At 36.1% G+C, this 17,070-nt stretch overlaps 4 protein-coding genes across 5 annotated transcripts; all 4 read left to right on the forward strand.

Moving 5' to 3' along the window:
- The first annotated feature begins 825 nt into the window (after window positions 1-825).
- Window positions 826-1,447, forward strand: LOC110229297. The gene is given in 3 exon segments (XM_021029073.1): window positions 826-1,018; window positions 1,363-1,401; window positions 1,404-1,447. Coding segments are annotated over 3 exon segments (252 nt in total). The 5' UTR covers window positions 826-849.
- Window positions 1,448-3,017: 1,570 nt separating this feature from the next.
- On the forward strand, window positions 3,018-6,012 carry LOC9317394 (nucleobase-ascorbate transporter 2). The gene is made up of 10 exons (XM_021029624.1): window positions 3,018-3,590; window positions 3,671-3,768; window positions 3,879-4,055; window positions 4,131-4,231; window positions 4,316-4,391; window positions 4,474-4,533; window positions 4,618-4,802; window positions 4,893-4,989; window positions 5,110-5,255; window positions 5,341-6,012. The coding sequence occupies exons 1-10, from the start codon at window positions 3,500-3,502 to the stop codon at window positions 5,882-5,884; spliced, it is 1,575 nt and encodes a 524-aa protein (XP_020885283.1). The 5' UTR covers window positions 3,018-3,499; the 3' UTR covers window positions 5,885-6,012.
- A 953-nt stretch (window positions 6,013-6,965) lies between these two features.
- On the forward strand, window positions 6,966-8,504 carry LOC9315550. 2 transcript variants are annotated; one of them, XM_021030149.1, is made up of 3 exons: window positions 6,966-7,354; window positions 7,532-8,029; window positions 8,172-8,504. In XM_021030149.1, exons 2-3 carry the CDS (start codon window positions 7,578-7,580, stop codon window positions 8,374-8,376), a joined length of 657 nt encoding a protein of 218 aa, XP_020885808.1. In that variant the 5' UTR covers window positions 6,966-7,354; window positions 7,532-7,577; the 3' UTR covers window positions 8,377-8,504. The 2 variants fall into 2 exon arrangements, with proteins under 2 accessions (XP_020885808.1, XP_002879483.1); XM_002879437.2 differs by having other exon boundaries at window positions 6,966-7,349.
- A 3,431-nt stretch (window positions 8,505-11,935) lies between these two features.
- LOC9315551 (putative transcription elongation factor SPT5 homolog 2) lies at window positions 11,936-17,043 on the forward strand. Its single transcript, XM_021029989.1, has 19 exons — window positions 11,936-12,517; window positions 12,673-12,917; window positions 13,008-13,154; window positions 13,230-13,391; window positions 13,467-13,550; window positions 13,639-13,709; window positions 13,809-14,166; window positions 14,256-14,411; window positions 14,491-14,588; window positions 14,663-14,711; window positions 14,831-14,983; window positions 15,061-15,250; window positions 15,348-15,512; window positions 15,594-15,728; window positions 15,825-15,903; window positions 16,011-16,144; window positions 16,225-16,335; window positions 16,437-16,534; window positions 16,625-17,043. The coding sequence occupies exons 1-19, from the start codon at window positions 12,274-12,276 to the stop codon at window positions 16,868-16,870; spliced, it is 2,925 nt and encodes a 974-aa protein (XP_020885648.1). The 5' UTR covers window positions 11,936-12,273; the 3' UTR covers window positions 16,871-17,043.
- The last annotated feature ends 27 nt before the right edge of the window (window positions 17,044-17,070 follow it).

A 17,070-nucleotide genomic window follows, 5' to 3' on the forward strand; every position in this document is an offset into this window, starting at 1 on the left:
CGTAATAGTTGCGAAAAAACAAATATGATGTGTAATGAAGAATGAGTAATGTAATATTACAAAAAAAACATAGCCTTTTCTTACCAAATTTCCTACCAAATATTTGATAGGAATAATTTCCTTCCAAATTCCTACGCTGTATTTCTTGTCATTAATGAAGAAATGAGTAAGTTCCTTTATTGTTGGTCAAAAATGATATCCTCAAAGAGAGAAGGTCAATGAGTTGTTTAAGTCACGGCACAAAACACAATGATCTGTATCCGAGTCTGATAAGAGATTTCAATACATTGAACATTTCATGACCTAAGAGTTGAGTACCAAATTAGTTTACATTTACATATGCATGAAAAGCTATTGTCTAACTAAAAGAAAAGAGTTGTATCATACAAATTATTCTGATATTTTTTACTTTGTGTGTTGATAGCTGATATCAGAAAAAGGATGGAGATGTTGATCCAATAGCCGTCAATTGTTAGGACTTAGGACCCGGTCACAAAAAAAAAAACTAGAACATGAGTATTGAGTAATAAATACATAAGCAATAAGGCAGCCAAAAAATCATCACAATTATCAATTATCACTAATTTCACATCTAACAAGAAAATATACTAGTTTGAGATTCCTTATTGTTGTGGTAATCAGCTAATAATAGCGCAATTGTTCATGGTATTCACCATGCATGCACCACATGTTGTCAACAAAATGCCAAAAAGACTAATCACAAGTCTAATGGGCTTTTTACAAAAAGAAGTCTAATGGGCTCACAAACATACTGATAGCTTTACATAACTCGTTGGAGGAATTTAGTTAAATCGTCGGAAATTTAAATTAGCTCACTGGACGAAAGAGATGGAGACGAAGACAGAGAGGCACTTTCTGGTTTCGAATTTTGTGACCGCCGGTGGTGAAGTTTCGAGTGCGACGGAGAATTAGCGAGACCTATTCGGCGAGTCGGATGATACATCATCTGGGGAATGCTATGTACTGAGAGAGAAGTGGTCGGAGGAACTCAAACTTAGTCCTCTTTTGCTTTCCATGTTTCAAATCGCTCAGCTAGATTGCTGTTCTCGGTTTGTTGAAATTGGCTTAAATTATCCATCTAGGGTTTTACTGTGAAGAATTATATTGAGCCCTTTTATGTATTCCTCTGCACTGCTGCTTTGTCTTTGCAATTTTCTTATAGAAAAGGACAATTCTTTTGTTCTGGTTTCAATGCACAAGTGTCTAGATTCTTGTTGCATGATGTGATATTTGATCAGATTAGGTCTTGATTCAGTTTGACCCTCTCGAGTGGGACTTCTGCACCGCACATCAATCTGCATGTTGTTCAGGATTTCATCTTTATTGGTGTATAAATGGCAGAGAATGACAAGAAAAGGAGGAAACAAGAATGCAGGACAAACCAAAAGCTCCACTTTCTCTCTGCTGGTTTCTCAACCATTCTTAAGCCTGCACACCCATTTCAGGTGTGCGCTAGTTACTTCCATAGAGAAATGAATGTACCCTTTTTTTGCAAAATTTGATCGGTATTGGGAATATATCAAATTTTACAGGACATCTAGGTTTAACCAATTGTGGAATTTGAAGTGGGATAGGACATCTGTGGCTTGCGATGGCATACTAAACAAGAAACTGAAGTGGGATAAGGTTTTTTTTATCACAAAAATGTCCTGAGGTATGTAAAACGAGATTATGGATAGATTCTTGCATAATTAAGTTGTTTCTTTTTGTGGTGTTTGCCTTAAATCAGGTATAGGGTGACATGAAGAATCCTCTCCCAGCTGGTACTCAAGATCTTCTATCTTCAATCTGGTCTAATGCAGCTATTCAATCAGATGCCATTGCTGATTCTGGATCCGGTGTAAGTCCCATTTTCTCTGTCTCCGTTCAAAAATAAGTATTTTTTTGGTACCACTTATAGTAATTGACAAGTGTTCATAGTAGTTATCTCGAAGCTGTTTCTTGTCCATGTCAGTTACGAAATAGCATCGGTTCTTTGTGTTTACGGACATCTGAACCGATAGCCGAATATTTCTTTATTCCATGTGTTTAGGGTTTTGGCTTAAAAACACCTTAAACGTCAGCTTGTGAACTTAGAAGCCATTTACTATTTCTTCCCCTTTCCAGTGTGAGATATTGAGTGATAGTTAGTGACTTAGTGATATTTAGACATTTTGCTTCCAATGTGGGATCTTATCACAATCATGTGTTACTTTTGAATCACAGAGGAAAGAGGCAGGACATGAGCAAGTCAATTCCTTTTTACACAATCGACCACAGCCGTGAAACGGTACCGTTTTTGGATCTTGTATAGCAGTCAACAGGTAAAAGAGACCAGAGAGGTATGTCTGTTAAACAAAAGCATTGTTAATTTTTTTGTATTGTTTATGTCCTAAATCCAAATATGTGACCTCATTTTGGTCCTTCTTGGGTCGCACGTGGGTGTCCCAGTTAGCTACTCTTTTTACATCTGCACTGTATTGGACCCATCTCTTGGCTCCATGTTATTTATTATTTTTATTTTTTTTGCCCAATGTCATTATTATTCAGAACCAAAGATAAATTTTTTTAATAAAATGAAAAATTTCAAAGTGAAAAAGAAAAGAAAGTAAAGCAAAAGAGATGTTAAGTTATTGGTTCATTTTTCTTTTCGAAACAAGTTATTTTCACACAATCATAACGTTTTCTTTTACCTCTTTACTTAGTTTTGCTTTCATTATGGTCTAGTCTTCTTAATCGATCATCAAATATATTATCCTAACTTTTTTTCTTGACTTTTGTATATGAGAATGAGTCATACACATGACTAGGTAGAAAACACATTTGACATTATAAAAATGAATAATGGACGTGAAAACTGAAAAGAAGAAGAATTGGGAACACTAAATAGATAAATCAAACACTTGGCTACTATAAGAATCCTTGCCTCTATTTTTTCTGTGTCCTTTAATTAAAGAGTAACTAAATTCAAGAAGCTTGAAGGAAGAGAAGACATGCACTGCACAAAACGTAACTAATGCATTAAATTTTCTGATGTGTAAAGTTAGAAAAAGCATTATTTACCAGCAAAACAGTGTAACGGTAGTATTCGGTTTTTGGCAGTTCCTTAAGGGGCATTTCCGGTACCTAATTAAAATTCTAACGGTCCTTTTTCTCAATTTTTCACTATCTCATTCATACATATAAATGAATAAATTTCCTTAGCCATCACCATCTCCACCACTACCAAAAAGCTCTCTTCTAACTCAGCTGCAACTTCGAAAAAGAGAAGCTTTTTTCACTTTGCCTTGTCCTCATTTTTTTCTCTTTCACACACCTTTTCTTTTTTATTTAAACCACTCAGTTCTTGTTTTCTCAGTCATTTCTCTGGTTCAATCAGATCCTTTTAGTTTTCCTGATTCTTTAGCTGATTCATGAGCTCATAAGAAGAAGATTTGTGTTGAGTGTTGACCCAGAAAGAAAAAGAAAGACTTTTGAAACAAATCCATACTCTAGAATCATGGATCCTGTAAAGCCAGAGGAGATAAGTCACCCACCAATGGATCAGCTTCAGGGTTTAGAGTATTGTATTGACTCAAACCCTCCATGGGGTACTAGCCTTGAAACCATTCTCTGTCATTGATTGGTTGACTTTTCACTTTCCTGAATCTTGATGATGATCTTATTGCAGGAGAAGCCATAGCTTTAGGTTTCGAGCATTACATTTTGGCTTTAGGAACTGCAGTGATGATACCTTCATTTCTTATTCCTATGATGGGAGGAGATGATGTGAGCATTATTTCTTACATTCTGAATTGTTTCTTAATTTTAAAGAATCACTCTGTGAGTTTTGCTTGACTGATTGAGATTTGATGTCCCTCCCAAAAACAATTGATCAGGGTGATAAAGTGAGAGTTGTTCAGACACTACTGTTCCTTCAAGGTGTTAACACTCTTCTTCAAACATTATTTGGAACTCGTCTTCCAACTGTCATTGGAGGCTCTTATGCATTCATTGTTCCCATCATTTCAATCATCCATGACTCTTCTTTGACCCGTATCGAAGATCCACAATTGGTATGTTTGTTCTTCTCTTTGAATAGTATTCTGACGATCCTAAGTCCATACTAATTTGAATCTGAAATTAAGTAGAGATTTCTAAGTACAATGAGAGCGGTACAAGGCGCGATCATCGTTGCATCCAGCGTTCAAATCATCCTCGGTTTCAGCCAAATGTGGGCTATCTGTTCAAGGTACATATACATACATATTTCAGTACTTGTTATCATATAAAGGTATATAGACTTTAACGAGTTTTCATTCTTAATTTTTTTCAGATTCTTTAGTCCTATTGGTATGGTTCCTGTTATTGCATTAACAGGTTTTGGACTCTTCAACAGAGGATTTCCAGTGGTACATTACTGCGATTTCTCTCTTAAAACATCCAACAATCATCCATTCGTTCTTATTTTTAAAATGTTTGTGTTGTTTGCAGGTTGGTAATTGTATTGAGATAGGACTCCCCATGCTTATCCTCTTTGTCATCTTCTCTCAGGTTATTTTCCTTTAAGATCCAATTCTCTCTGATTCCGAATATGTTCCTTTTAACCGATGTTATAATCTTTATGTTCTTGTGCAGTATCTGAAGAACTTTCAGTTCAGGCAATTCCCAGTAGTCGAGAGGTTCGCTCTTATTATAGCGCTAATCGTGGTGTGGGCTTACGCGCATGTCTTGACAGCGAGTGGGGCTTACAAACACCGACCACACCAGACACAAGTAAACTGCAGAACGGATATGTCTAACCTCATTTCTTCTGCTCCTTGGTTAGTTAATATTCTCTAAATGTGTATAATTAAAAACACATTCAGTAGTTGATAGTGTTTCATATATATGCTTCTCTTGACTTCTTTTAGGATCAAGATTCCTTATCCACTTCAATGGGGAGCACCTAGCTTTGATGCTGGTCATGCTTTCGCTATGATGGCCGCTGTTCTAGTCTCACTCATTGAGGTAATGTTTCTCTGAATCAAGATTAGTACTCTAGTCACAGGCTCACAGCATAGAATATCTCAAACGAAGTATATTTTGAATCTGAATGTTCTGAAAGAAGAATCTTTTGAATGTGATTAGTCAACTGGAGCTTTCAAAGCTGCTGCACGACTGGCTAGCGCTACGCCTCCTCCACCTCATGTTCTTAGCCGTGGAATTGGCTGGCAAGGCATTGGGATCCTCTTAAACGGTTTATTTGGAACACTAAGCGGTTCAAGCGTCTCTGTGTAAGTGGAATTGTGAATTATTTTTTTTGTCCAATAGTTGGACCAGTTAGTCTCATTGATTTCTTGATTCTTACAAATTCTGCAGAGAGAACATTGGATTACTAGGAAGCACCCGAGTTGGAAGCCGCAGAGTTATCCAAATCTCAGCAGGATTTATGATATTCTTCTCAATGCTAGGCAAATTTGGGGCATTGTTCGCTTCAATACCTTTCACAATATTTGCAGCCGTGTACTGTGTCTTGTTTGGTCTTGTTGCTTCAATTGGACTCTCTTTTCTGCAATTCACAAACATGAACTCCCTCAGAAACCTCTTCATCGTCGGTGTGTCTCTCTTCTTAGGATTATCGATTCCCGAATACTTCAGAGACTTCAGCATGAAAGCATTACACGGTCCAGCTCACACCAATGCTGGTTGGTTCAATGATTTCTTGAACACAATCTTCTTATCTTCACCAATGGTCGCACTGATGGTGGCAGTGTTCTTGGACAATACTCTGGACTATAAAGAGACCGCGAGAGATCGAGGATTGCCTTGGTGGGCTAAGTTTAGAACTTTCAAAGGAGATAGCAGGAATGAGGAATTCTACACTCTCCCTTTCAACCTCAATCGTTTTTTCCCTCCTTCATAGAAAGTTTTACTCTACGTTTGACTCAGTATTCTTGTTGTTTGTGTGTGACTTATCATCACCCAATTTTTATGTAATCTAGAAGAATCATTCTTTTTTTTTTTTTTAATCTAATGGATCACCACCACCCATTAGGATTATTAGCATAAAAGATCATATTTTGGAGCATTTCAATATCAAACACTTCCTACTCTTAAGGGTCTAATTTTGGTTGGTGGCAACATGTCATCTAGAGCTTGCTTCCAAAAAAAAATGGGTTGCAATCTACACCATTTATTACTGATTCATTTTTGCTTTTGATTTGGTTCGTTAAGGAGTTTCGTTTTTACTTTTTTAGATTCAGGAAGTCTTTAATGGGTTTCACCGGTTTAGTAGGTTCACCTTTATCGGCCAACAAGAATTACATTTCTCTCTATTTATGTCGACAGTCACCAATAATTCAAATTTATACATTAAGTTTTCTTAACTATATATTAAGTGTAACATTATATTTACCTTCTTTCTATAATTTAATTCAACTTTTTTACTTATGTTTTTTTTTTTTGGTGCGGAACTTTTTTACTTATGTTTATTTATATATAAATAGATATATGTATACATGATCCTGTTATTTTAGCTACAATATCTTAAATTTATTATTTCAAAGATTTTTGTCTACTATCTTCTTCATTTTTTTTTTTCATTTATGCTTATATATACATATATTTAAGCTTATTATTTATTTTTATTGCAATGCAAACATGTGTCAATATTAGTTATTTTTACATTTAAAGATACAAAAATTTAGGGACTAAAATGGCTGAGATAATATTATTCTTCTATATATTCTATAAATTTAATTTTATTCAATAAATATTGGGAAAATGACTAAAGTTTTCTTACAAATATTCCCAAATGGTTGGAGATTTGTGCTTTTTTTTTCCCAAAGTTCATGTAATATTTTTCCCAAAATTCCACCATTCATGTTTTTGCCAATTTTTTTGGTGGTAAATATATAATTGTTGAAACTTAAATAGTGAATTTTTTGTTTAATTGGTTTGAATTAGAGTTGATATAAGTTGTTCTCATCTTCACCAAACTTTCTTCTGCTTACCAAAGTAAGGGACTTTCATTACCTCAACAAAAATCTTACACAAATGGGTTTTGGTTTTACTGTCTAAAATGGAACACAGAGTTTTATAGAAAGACAAAACTGAAACGGAAAGTGAGACTTAAAGTAAAAGGAAATTGCAATCGAGAGCCAGCTGATTAAGATATTTTGCAGGTAACTGGAGCGCCGAGCATACGTTTCTCAAAGGCATAAAGCTGATTATTTTCTCCAGTTGCTGAAAGATCTCTGAGCCATAAAGCTGAAAATTAAACCTTTTTCTTGAGATTTGTTGTTCCCCAGATTCTCTGACACTTCTTTAACCTTAAAGTTCGTCGCTTTTTCTTGCAAGAGCTCTTCTGAGGTGGATCTGGATTCTGGGTAAGGTTTGATTTTTTATATCTTTACCAACTTTGTTCACCACTAATTGGAGTTCTTAGGGTTTCAAGTAATTTTGGTGAAATTAGAGCTTTTACTGGGTTTTCATTTGTTGGAATGTTGTTTCTGTTGACTCTTTATCTGATACAATCATACTAAGAGGTTACGGATCTTGGACTTTGTAGGAACTTGATCAAAAGCCCTCATCTTTTATGATATATATGAATTAAAATGGCTGAGGCTGTGATTGTGGCTGATGTCAAGGGTCAGACCAGTGACTCTGTTTCAAAAAAGGTGTTGATTGAAGAAGAGGAAGATGTGAAGAAACCGCTACAAGAAAATGATTCAAGAATGGACAAAGATGGTATTAGCTGCAGTAGTAACATTGCAGCTCATGCTGTTCATGAGGAAGTTGCGGATAATGTTAGTGCGGTAAGCTGCAACGAAGCAGAGAGTGATACTTCGAAAGCAAAGGCGAAGGAGTTCCACACTATTGATTTGAGTGGTGGAGGAGAAAGAATCTGCAGGATTTGTCATTTTGGTTCTGATCAATCACCTGAGGCTTCTGGTGATGATAAGTCAGTAAGTCCGGAGTTGATTGAGATTGGTTGCAAATGCAAAAACGAGCTTGGCCTTGCACATTTCCACTGCGCAGAAGCTTGGTTCAAGTTAAGAGGGAACAGGTAATGAATTCAATTTCTTAAGAGTGTTATTAGCTTAGTAAGAGTAAGGATTTGATGCATGAACTGGACTAATGTACAAGATTCAGCATTAAGTCAAAATCTTTACAGATAAATCTTGGTGTTTTTGTTGTGTTCTTGGCAGTGTGTGTGAAATCTGCGGTTGCACAGCGAAGAATGTTACAGTAAGGTTGATGGAGGATTGGAGCGGCGAAAGGGACAATACATTGGAAGGGAGAAGAAGACGAGGAAGAGGACAATCTTGCTGCATCTTCATGGTTTTTCTGCTCACTATCTATTTGCTTCATTGGTTTTTCAAAAAGATTAGCGGTTACTACCAAAACACTTGAATAAAGTAAATCTGTTGGTCATTTTATCATTCGATTCTGACTCTAGACTATATGGAAAAGAGATGATAGAATCCAAGTTCTTAGATCAAACTCTGATTCATAATCTAACCGATGGACAATTTAGAGTTGTGACTGTAGATTTTGACTCTGAACTATTAGAACAAGGAACCATTTTGTGAGACTTGTTTTGTATCTCTCTATCTTAAAGAAAGGGCAATTTCGTCCATCTACTGCATATAATCCCCCACATGGGCCAATGTGGTTAATAGAATTATATAGGCCCACATACTAACATAGGCCACCTCTTATTATATTGCCGTTGGACTAATAAAATATATCTTCATCGTTTATGTTTGGTTCACGCCATAAACATCCGACTTTCATACGCGTGACATGATTTATTTAGTAAGGATTTTAGAGAGTGTGCAGGACCTCACGCGTTTCTCTCAAATTTTACTAGGATTGAAGGACACGAGAACTTCCATGTTCAAATGGAAATACTTATTTATATGTTCTGAAGAGGGATAAAATATTAATATAAGAGGGGAAAAAACATTATCATTATAACATATAAACATTCAAACTAATGCCTTAAGTATTGACGAAAAAAACAAAAAAACTAATGCCTTAAGTACTTTTGGAAGACACTCACCAACAAAGGCTTTGCAGGGTAGTTTTAGATTCCAAGATTGATTTGGGATTGGATCCATAAAACCTGATAACCAATAACAAAAAAACATTAACTTGCCTAGAGATTACGGAAAGATGTATTGTTTTGCATGGATGAATTGCGGGGCAAATCTCCTTTGGCAGAGAAGCATTTTGCTTGCATATCTAGGCAAAGCTATCTGCCATAGGAGTATTCGCCCAGTAATCCAACCATACATTATCTCTCTGTCTTCATAAACATGCATCTTCACTACTATTTAATATATATTTTCTTGACTTTTCACATTGCATCTTGAGTTATTGTAAGTTGGACTAGCAAAGAACATATATATAGTTGATGAATGATGAAAGTGTTTCTATTTAGTGAATGCATATAGAAAAGCATATTCTCTGGCACATCCCATGTTTCATAGAGCATATGTGTCTAGTATAATCCTAAAGACCCCTTCATGCGGTCCTCATGCTTCTGATTCCGAGATATAACATTTTTTTTTCTTGATTTACCAGGCATTTTTCTCTCGAATACCTTGCTAGTAAATGGTATATTAAGTTTTGTGATTCATGTTTTGATAGGAAATTGTTCCATAGCATATGCTCTTTACATCTAGGTTTATAAATACATTACATAGTTTGAGTTTTTCCTTTTGAAGCAATCAAGTGAGAGAGGAAAACAGAGATTATGTTTTGGTAGAAAGCATTACAGGGCGAATCCTCTATTGGCAGGGGAAGTTGATGAGTGTTGATCACTCTTATATTTTCTCATCATTTTCCTCTGCCAAAGGAGATTTGCCTCGCAATGCTTCCCTACCGTTATGGCGTTATTCATTTCTCCAATGTCCAATCTACTATATAATATTTTCATTTAATAGTGTTATTTGAGGCAGCTCATATACTTTTATGATTTGATAATTGTCAAATATGTTGTTACTCGATTTAGAGTCTCTTCAAAATCTACTCCTTTATTTTGGTTCGAATGGTATCTCTTCGTTAGAGGCTTTCACGCACTTAGACAAAGAATGCTTCAAAACTAATGAGAATCCGAGAACCAGTTTCCACAATCAAGTTAAAACGATATTACGGTTCACAATTTTTCATCATAAAATACTTAAGAAATCCAACATGTTTCATTCTACAAAATTAGTATAGATCTTGCTAAGCAAAAATTTAAAATGGTTATATACAATCTAAAGCCAATATTATCTTATGTGCATTGTCAAATAGCTATATATTGATCAAGTATAATAGCATGCAATCTAATTTTTGTTTTAGTTGGATATACTTATTGAATATGCTGCCAGCCTGCAGTACCTGAAGCATCTAACTTTGATCTTTGGCCTTTTCAAACCTAAATCATAAAATCTCCAAAGATGCTACAGGAATAGCTAGGATATATACAAGCATATGATTTGTTTCTTAATAAGTATTAATTTGTCTATTTGAATTTATTTTCTGCACACTAATGGACTAATTTAAAAATAAGACTCTATATACCACAATGGTAAAGTTGACTTAATTGTATAACTAATTTTGTATAATGACAATATCCGTACTTAACTCTTCTTAAAAGTTCAATTATATTTTACATGAAAGAGAAAAATGTGTACTTGTAAAAACTATACAATATACAATTTATGACTTAAGAGGTTGATGGGTATGCAGGCGCTTGCAAATGCTATGAATGGGAGCTAAAACGTTTTTCTTCTTAAATTCATTATTTTACTCCTATCTAGCAAAATACAATGTAAACTTACTTAACTTTACAAAAATGTCAAAAAGAAAGAGAAGAAGCAAAAGTTTGTGAGTTTTTTCATTAAAAAAGTTAAAACCCTGGAGAGGACAATACCACGGATCATTCCATTTTTAGAGTATATAACCTTTACAAGTTGTCTTTGTCAAACTTTTTTGCAAGTCAAAAGATTATTTCTGGAATTAATCATCTTAAAATAATTAAAACTCATTAATTGGATGTTTAATATCGTAAGTTATAATAATCAAGTAAAGTAGAACAAAACTCTGTGAGACTCGAATAAAGAATACTAAAGATGACAGTAAAAATCTCGGGGCATAGAGGATTATTCCTTAGGAAATTAAATTATGCACACGTATAGAGAGATTTTATTCTAGATTGGAAGGATAGTGCCATTGAATATGCTTATTGCAATGTTATATATAAACACAACACAAACAATTATTTTTAGTAGAGAGATGAAAGATACATAGAGAAGGTGCAAATACATTACAGGGCAAGATCACCATTGGCAGAAATCTATTACTTCATTCTTGCATAATATGCATTAATGTTTGTGGTGAGCTCTCTGCCAAAGGAGATTTGCCCTGTAATTCTCTTGCGCCAATGTTTTAGATATCTTCATGGTATTTGGTTAATCAGATTTTGATTTTTGAGTCGAAGTGGACGTACTAGCTAGTTCTCTTGGATCAACTCCTAGAAATCGACGATCCTAACTTTAAAGAAACCCATTGAATGATAACAAAGAGGTTATGTTGTCTTGTTATGTTTCAAAGATAGTCATAAACTCTTTTCGCGTTGCCATCAGTAGATGTAGATAAGTAGATTCATGAAGGTAATGTATTCTTCTATATATGCATCAAGCAGGTTAGTGAAAACATTGGTTATGTAAGAAAACTAACAACTTTGTCGACTTTATCTTACTATTATATGTTTTTGTATGCCATTTGTTGAATCAGAATTATGATTTGTATGCGGCAAAGTCTATGGTTGGTCCATTGTTTGATCAAAAGACCGATTCCATGGCCGTGGCAGATTCGTTGCTTAGTGTAGAATAGAAACCATCTGAGAATTGGCTTGTTTGTTTTAAGGTTTGTCTTGATCAATGTTTATTAATTGGGAGGATTTAGAAGTTATGGTTATTAATTTGGTTCGAATTAATTATATGTGGGTAGAATTTGGTAAACCGGAATCATGCTTAGTGAACCATGACTGGGTCAAAATAAAGAAAGGGCAAAATGGGAATATACAAATATTCCACATCCTATATAAGAACACTGCATGGTAAGCGGCAATTCACAATTTGATAAAATTTCATGCGTTAGAGAAGTTGCAATTTAGCGAAAAGCCAAAAAGTCTGCTCCTTTCGATTCTTTAGGGTTTTTAGGGTTCTTCTCGAGTCGAGTAAGAGCGAGTATATATCGCGATTTTCCAGATTTGGGTATTTCTAATCGGAACCCTAGTTTCTCTGTAATCGAACCATGTCTCACTACTCAGACGACGATGAGGATGATTCGGAGATGGAGGAGGAGGAGGACGAAGACGAATATGAGCCGAGAAGTAGCCGCAAAGGTAGCTCAGGGAAGAAAAGGGGAAGATCAAATTCAGATTCCGATGGTCGGCGAGGGAGTAAAAAGAAGTCTTCGGGTTCCGCCTTCATTGACTGGGAGGTTGAGGTGGATGACGACGTAGAAGACGACGACGATGATGTTGAAGATGATAACGGTAAGCATAGTTGAGAATTTGGGGACTTTTTCTCTTTCCAGTTACGAAATTGATTTCTTGATTGAATTCGACGATTCTGTTTTTATTGGAAATTCACAATTTCGTCTCCGAAACTTTTGTGTTACTGAGATTTTCAATTATCTGAATTTTTGCAGGTTTCATTGTAAGTGGTGAAACTGACCTTCCTAGTGAGGATACTAATCATCATAGGCAATTTTACCAACGGGGGTTTAATCCTCATGAAGAAGATGTCGACGAGTTTGAGAAGAGAACTTTGGAAAGGTTGTCTTCTAGGATGCATGCAGAGGATGATGATGAGCTTGATGAGTTTAACGACATTGATCAACAAGCGCTTTTGCCATCAGTCTGTGACCCAAAACTGTGGTTGGTCAAATGTGCGGTACGATTTCTTTCTTGTTATCTCTTCACTTGGAAGTTTGATTGATTCCCTCTTATATCGTTAATTGTTGTTTTACAATGGAATCATTAGATTGGCCGTGAAAGAGAAGTTGCTGTTTGTCTTATGCAAAAAATCATAGATAGAGGATCAGAGTTCAAGATTAGATCTGCTATTGCCCTTGATCATCTTCAAAACTATGTATACATTGAAGCGGATATGGAAGCTCATGTGAAAGAGGTATTTGCTGGTTTGCATAGCAATATTTTGATGTTCTGACTATAGTTTGATGATATATCTTCCTCTGTGGAGTAGGCTATCAAGGGCATGCGGAATATTTATGCTAATCAGAAGATTTTACTTGTCCCCATAAAAGAAATGACAGACGTTCTTTCTGTCGAAAGTAAAGCAATCGATCTATCCCGTGATACATGGGTTAGAATGAAACTTGGGATATATAAGGGTGATCTAGCTCAGGTACGATTCATTTTTCATGTGTTTTAAGTGTTCAGAGTTCTCTGAAACCTTTCTGCAATGTATTTTGGTACATAGGTGGTTGATGTTGATAATGTGCGTAAGAGGGTCACAGTCAAGTTGATCCCAAGAATTGATCTGCAGGCTCTAGCCAATAAGCTGGTATTAGAAACATACTTGTTACATTTAAACTCAGTCTGTTAAGATAAACTATATAATTTCCGGGCTTATTTAAACTGATTATATGTAGGAAGGAAGAGAGAATGTCAAGAAGAAAGCTTTTGCTCCACCTCCACGTTTCATGAACATTGATGAGGCAAGGTACTGTTCCAGCCTTCTGGTGAAACTATTCTCTGCTTTTTCTAAGCAATTAGTGTGCTTTTTGGTTATGATTTAACAGTATTTGTAACGTGACTTTAGGGAACTTCACATACGTGTTGAGCACCGGCGTGATCCAATGACGGGTGACCACTTTGAGAATATCGATGGTATGCTTTTCAAAGATGGTTTTCTTTACAAGAAAGTATCGACGAAGTCAATTGCTGCTCAGAATATTACACCAACCTTCGATGAACTTGAAAGATTCAAGAGACCAAATGAAAATGGGGAGATCGACTTCGTTGATCCCTCCACTTTATTTGCAAATAGAAAGAAGGGTCATTTCATGAAAGGTGATGCGGTTATTGTTATCAAGGGGGATCTTATAAACTTAAAGGGTTGGATTGAGAAAGTAGATGAAGAGAATGTTCTTATCAGATCGAATATGAAAGGTCTTCCTGTAAGTATCCAAAATCTTCATCTTTTCATAAACAACATATATTTGTTGCTAAAATGTTGCAGCCAGTAAAAGACTATTTACTGTTGCAGAATCCTATTGCGGTAAATGAGAGAGAGCTTTGCAAATACTTTGAACCTGGAAATTTTGTGAAGGTTGTGTCTGGCATCCATGAAGGAGGAACTGGCATGATTGTCAAAGTTGATCAGCATATGCTTATCATTCTGTCTGATACAACCAAAGAACATGTAAGGCAATTTTTGTTTAAGTCGTGGATTAATTTCTGACAAGGGTAATAAAACGCATGGGGATTATATTTATATGTAGATTCGCGTCTTCGCTGATCATGTCGCCAAGAGTGCAGAAGTGACTAATGGTGTCACAAAAATTGGAGACTATGAACTTCATGATCTTGTGATTCTAAGGTAAGTTGAATGCCCAACCACCTCTAATTGATACCATTTCTTTGGGTATGATAGCTTTATATTACACGATGCAGTGACTTGAGCTTTGGAGTAATCATAAAACTTGATAGTGAAGCTATCCAGGTAACTTACCAATTTCATGTTGATACAATCATACAAATGCCTCTAGTTAACATGTCAATGCTATAATGTTATTATTTTATTTTCAAGATTTGCTGTAACTCTATTTTGGTTTATTTCAGATTCTTAAAGGGGTTCCTGACAGCTCAGAGGTCTCTATTGTCAAAGCCAGCGAAATAAAATACAAAATTTGGAAGAAAAGCAATGTTCAAGACCGTTACAAAAATGTCATCGCGGTGAAAGATGTTGTCAGGGTCATTGAGGGTCCTAGCAAAGTGAGTTCCTTTGCAGTCTGATCGTTTTTGGGTTAACAAACTCCCTAATTATCATTTGATTTATTTATCTGTGATAGGGTAAACAAGGTCCAGTGGTGCAAATCTACAAAGGAGTGTTGTTTATACATGACCGGCATAACTTTGAACACACTGGATTTATCTGCACTAGATGCTCATCTTGTGTTCTTGTTGGTGGCAATTTCAAGACACCAGCCCTGATTCCTCCATCTCCAAGAAGATTTCAACGGGCAGACATGGGATATAACCGTATGTCAGATTTCTTCATATTATTTTGGTTCTTTATCCTTGAATGGTCCACTGCATGTTAAAGAGGGGGATTCCGCAATGTATGACTTGTAAATAGGAGCTGGAGGGAGACATTGTGGTGGACAAGGGAGAAGGGGTGACGATCTTTTGGTAGGTACTTATGTGAAAATTCGTATGGGGGCTTTCAAGGGATATAGCGGGCGTTTAGTTGAAGTCAAAGATAAGTTAGTGCGTGTGGAACTCGAGGCCAAGATTGTGACAGGCAAGCTCCACTGTAATTTCACTTCTGTTCACAGCTGGTTGCTGAATGTTGAATGAATTCTAACTCTCCTTGTATGTACAGTTGAGCGGACGGCGATATCAGATATGACTGATAATGTAGCCACACCTTCTCATTATAATATGGGAAGCCAAACTCCTATGCATCCTTCCCGGACTCCACTTCATCCTTGTATGACTCCGATGCGGGATTCTGGAGGTTTGTTACCTTAGTTATTTCGCAGTTTCAAGATCCAATCATTTGTGTTTCTTTTTTTGTCTTCATTTGACATATTAAGCTGTTTGATAAGTTTAGCTACACCTATCCATGATGGAATGAGGACACCTATGCGTGGTAGAGCTTGGAATCCTTACATGCCGATGAGTCCTCCTAGGTACGTTTGTTATACAGACAAACATGTCTACTGTTTAATTATTCCCGTAAATATTTAATATTTTGAGCAAGAGTCTCAATTCTCAAACTATGGTTTTATGGTCTCAGGGATAACTGGGAAGATGGAAACCCGGGATCATGGGGAACAGGTCCATATGAAGCATCTACGCCTGGATCAGGATGGGGTAGTAGTACTCCTAGTCGTAGTAGTTACAGTGATGCTGGAACACCAATAAACAATGGTTTCTGTTCTGTCTACCTTTTATGCCTTGACGGTTTCTTGCTTTGACGACTCTTCTTCTCACACACTTTTCTTATGCAGCTAATGCCCCAAGTCCTATGACACCAAGCTCAGCTTCCTACCTACCTACCACACCCGGAGGACAACCAATGACTCCTGGAACCGATCTCGATGTCATGTCTCATGATTTAGGTGCCGTCTCTTATTTTATACCATTTGGTGTTTTTTATTCTCATATCCTATTTGAAGTCTATAAGATGAGCTTTTGGTTCTCATATTCTTAACTCGACCAGGTGGAGATGCAGAAACAAGGTTTGTGCCTGGTATTTTGGTCAACGTACACAAAGCTGGAGAGGATAGTAAACCCGGTGTCATCCGAGATGTTCTTCTGGTTTGTCCTCTTTAAAATACACAGAAGAAGAATGTTGTATTGGAGTTAAAATTTTCATTTTACTAATTATTCTTCCTTTGTGGTCATCAGGATGGCTCATGTGTAGTCGCACTTGGACACAGAGGTGAAGGCGAGACGATAATGGCGACACAGAACAATGTGAGCCTAGTTTGTCCAAAGAAGAACGAACGTGTGAAGATTCTTGGAGGCAAGTATGGTGGTTCAACAGGTAAGGTCATTGGTGAAGACGGATGGGACGGTATAGTTAAGCTAGATGAAAGTCTCGATGTCAAGATAATGAAGCTGGCTATATTAGCCAAGTTAGTTCATGAGTGACCCATTTCTCATGATTTAGGAAATCCATAGGCTCGTCTATAGTATTTGCTAAATAATTTGCTCTTACATAAAATTCTTGAGATTTATTATTCAATTCTTTGTGACTTTGCAACTTTATTTACATAAAATTCTTGAGATTTATTTAATCTTTAATAAACGACTCTTCTTTTTTTCTCCATTTTCTCTCTTCTCTCTACATA

The sequence above is a fragment of the Arabidopsis lyrata genome (assembly GCF_000004255.2).
Source record: "Arabidopsis lyrata subsp. lyrata unplaced genomic scaffold ARALYscaffold_4, whole genome shotgun sequence".
In the NCBI taxonomy this organism is placed as follows: Eukaryota; Viridiplantae; Streptophyta; class Magnoliopsida; order Brassicales; family Brassicaceae; genus Arabidopsis; species Arabidopsis lyrata.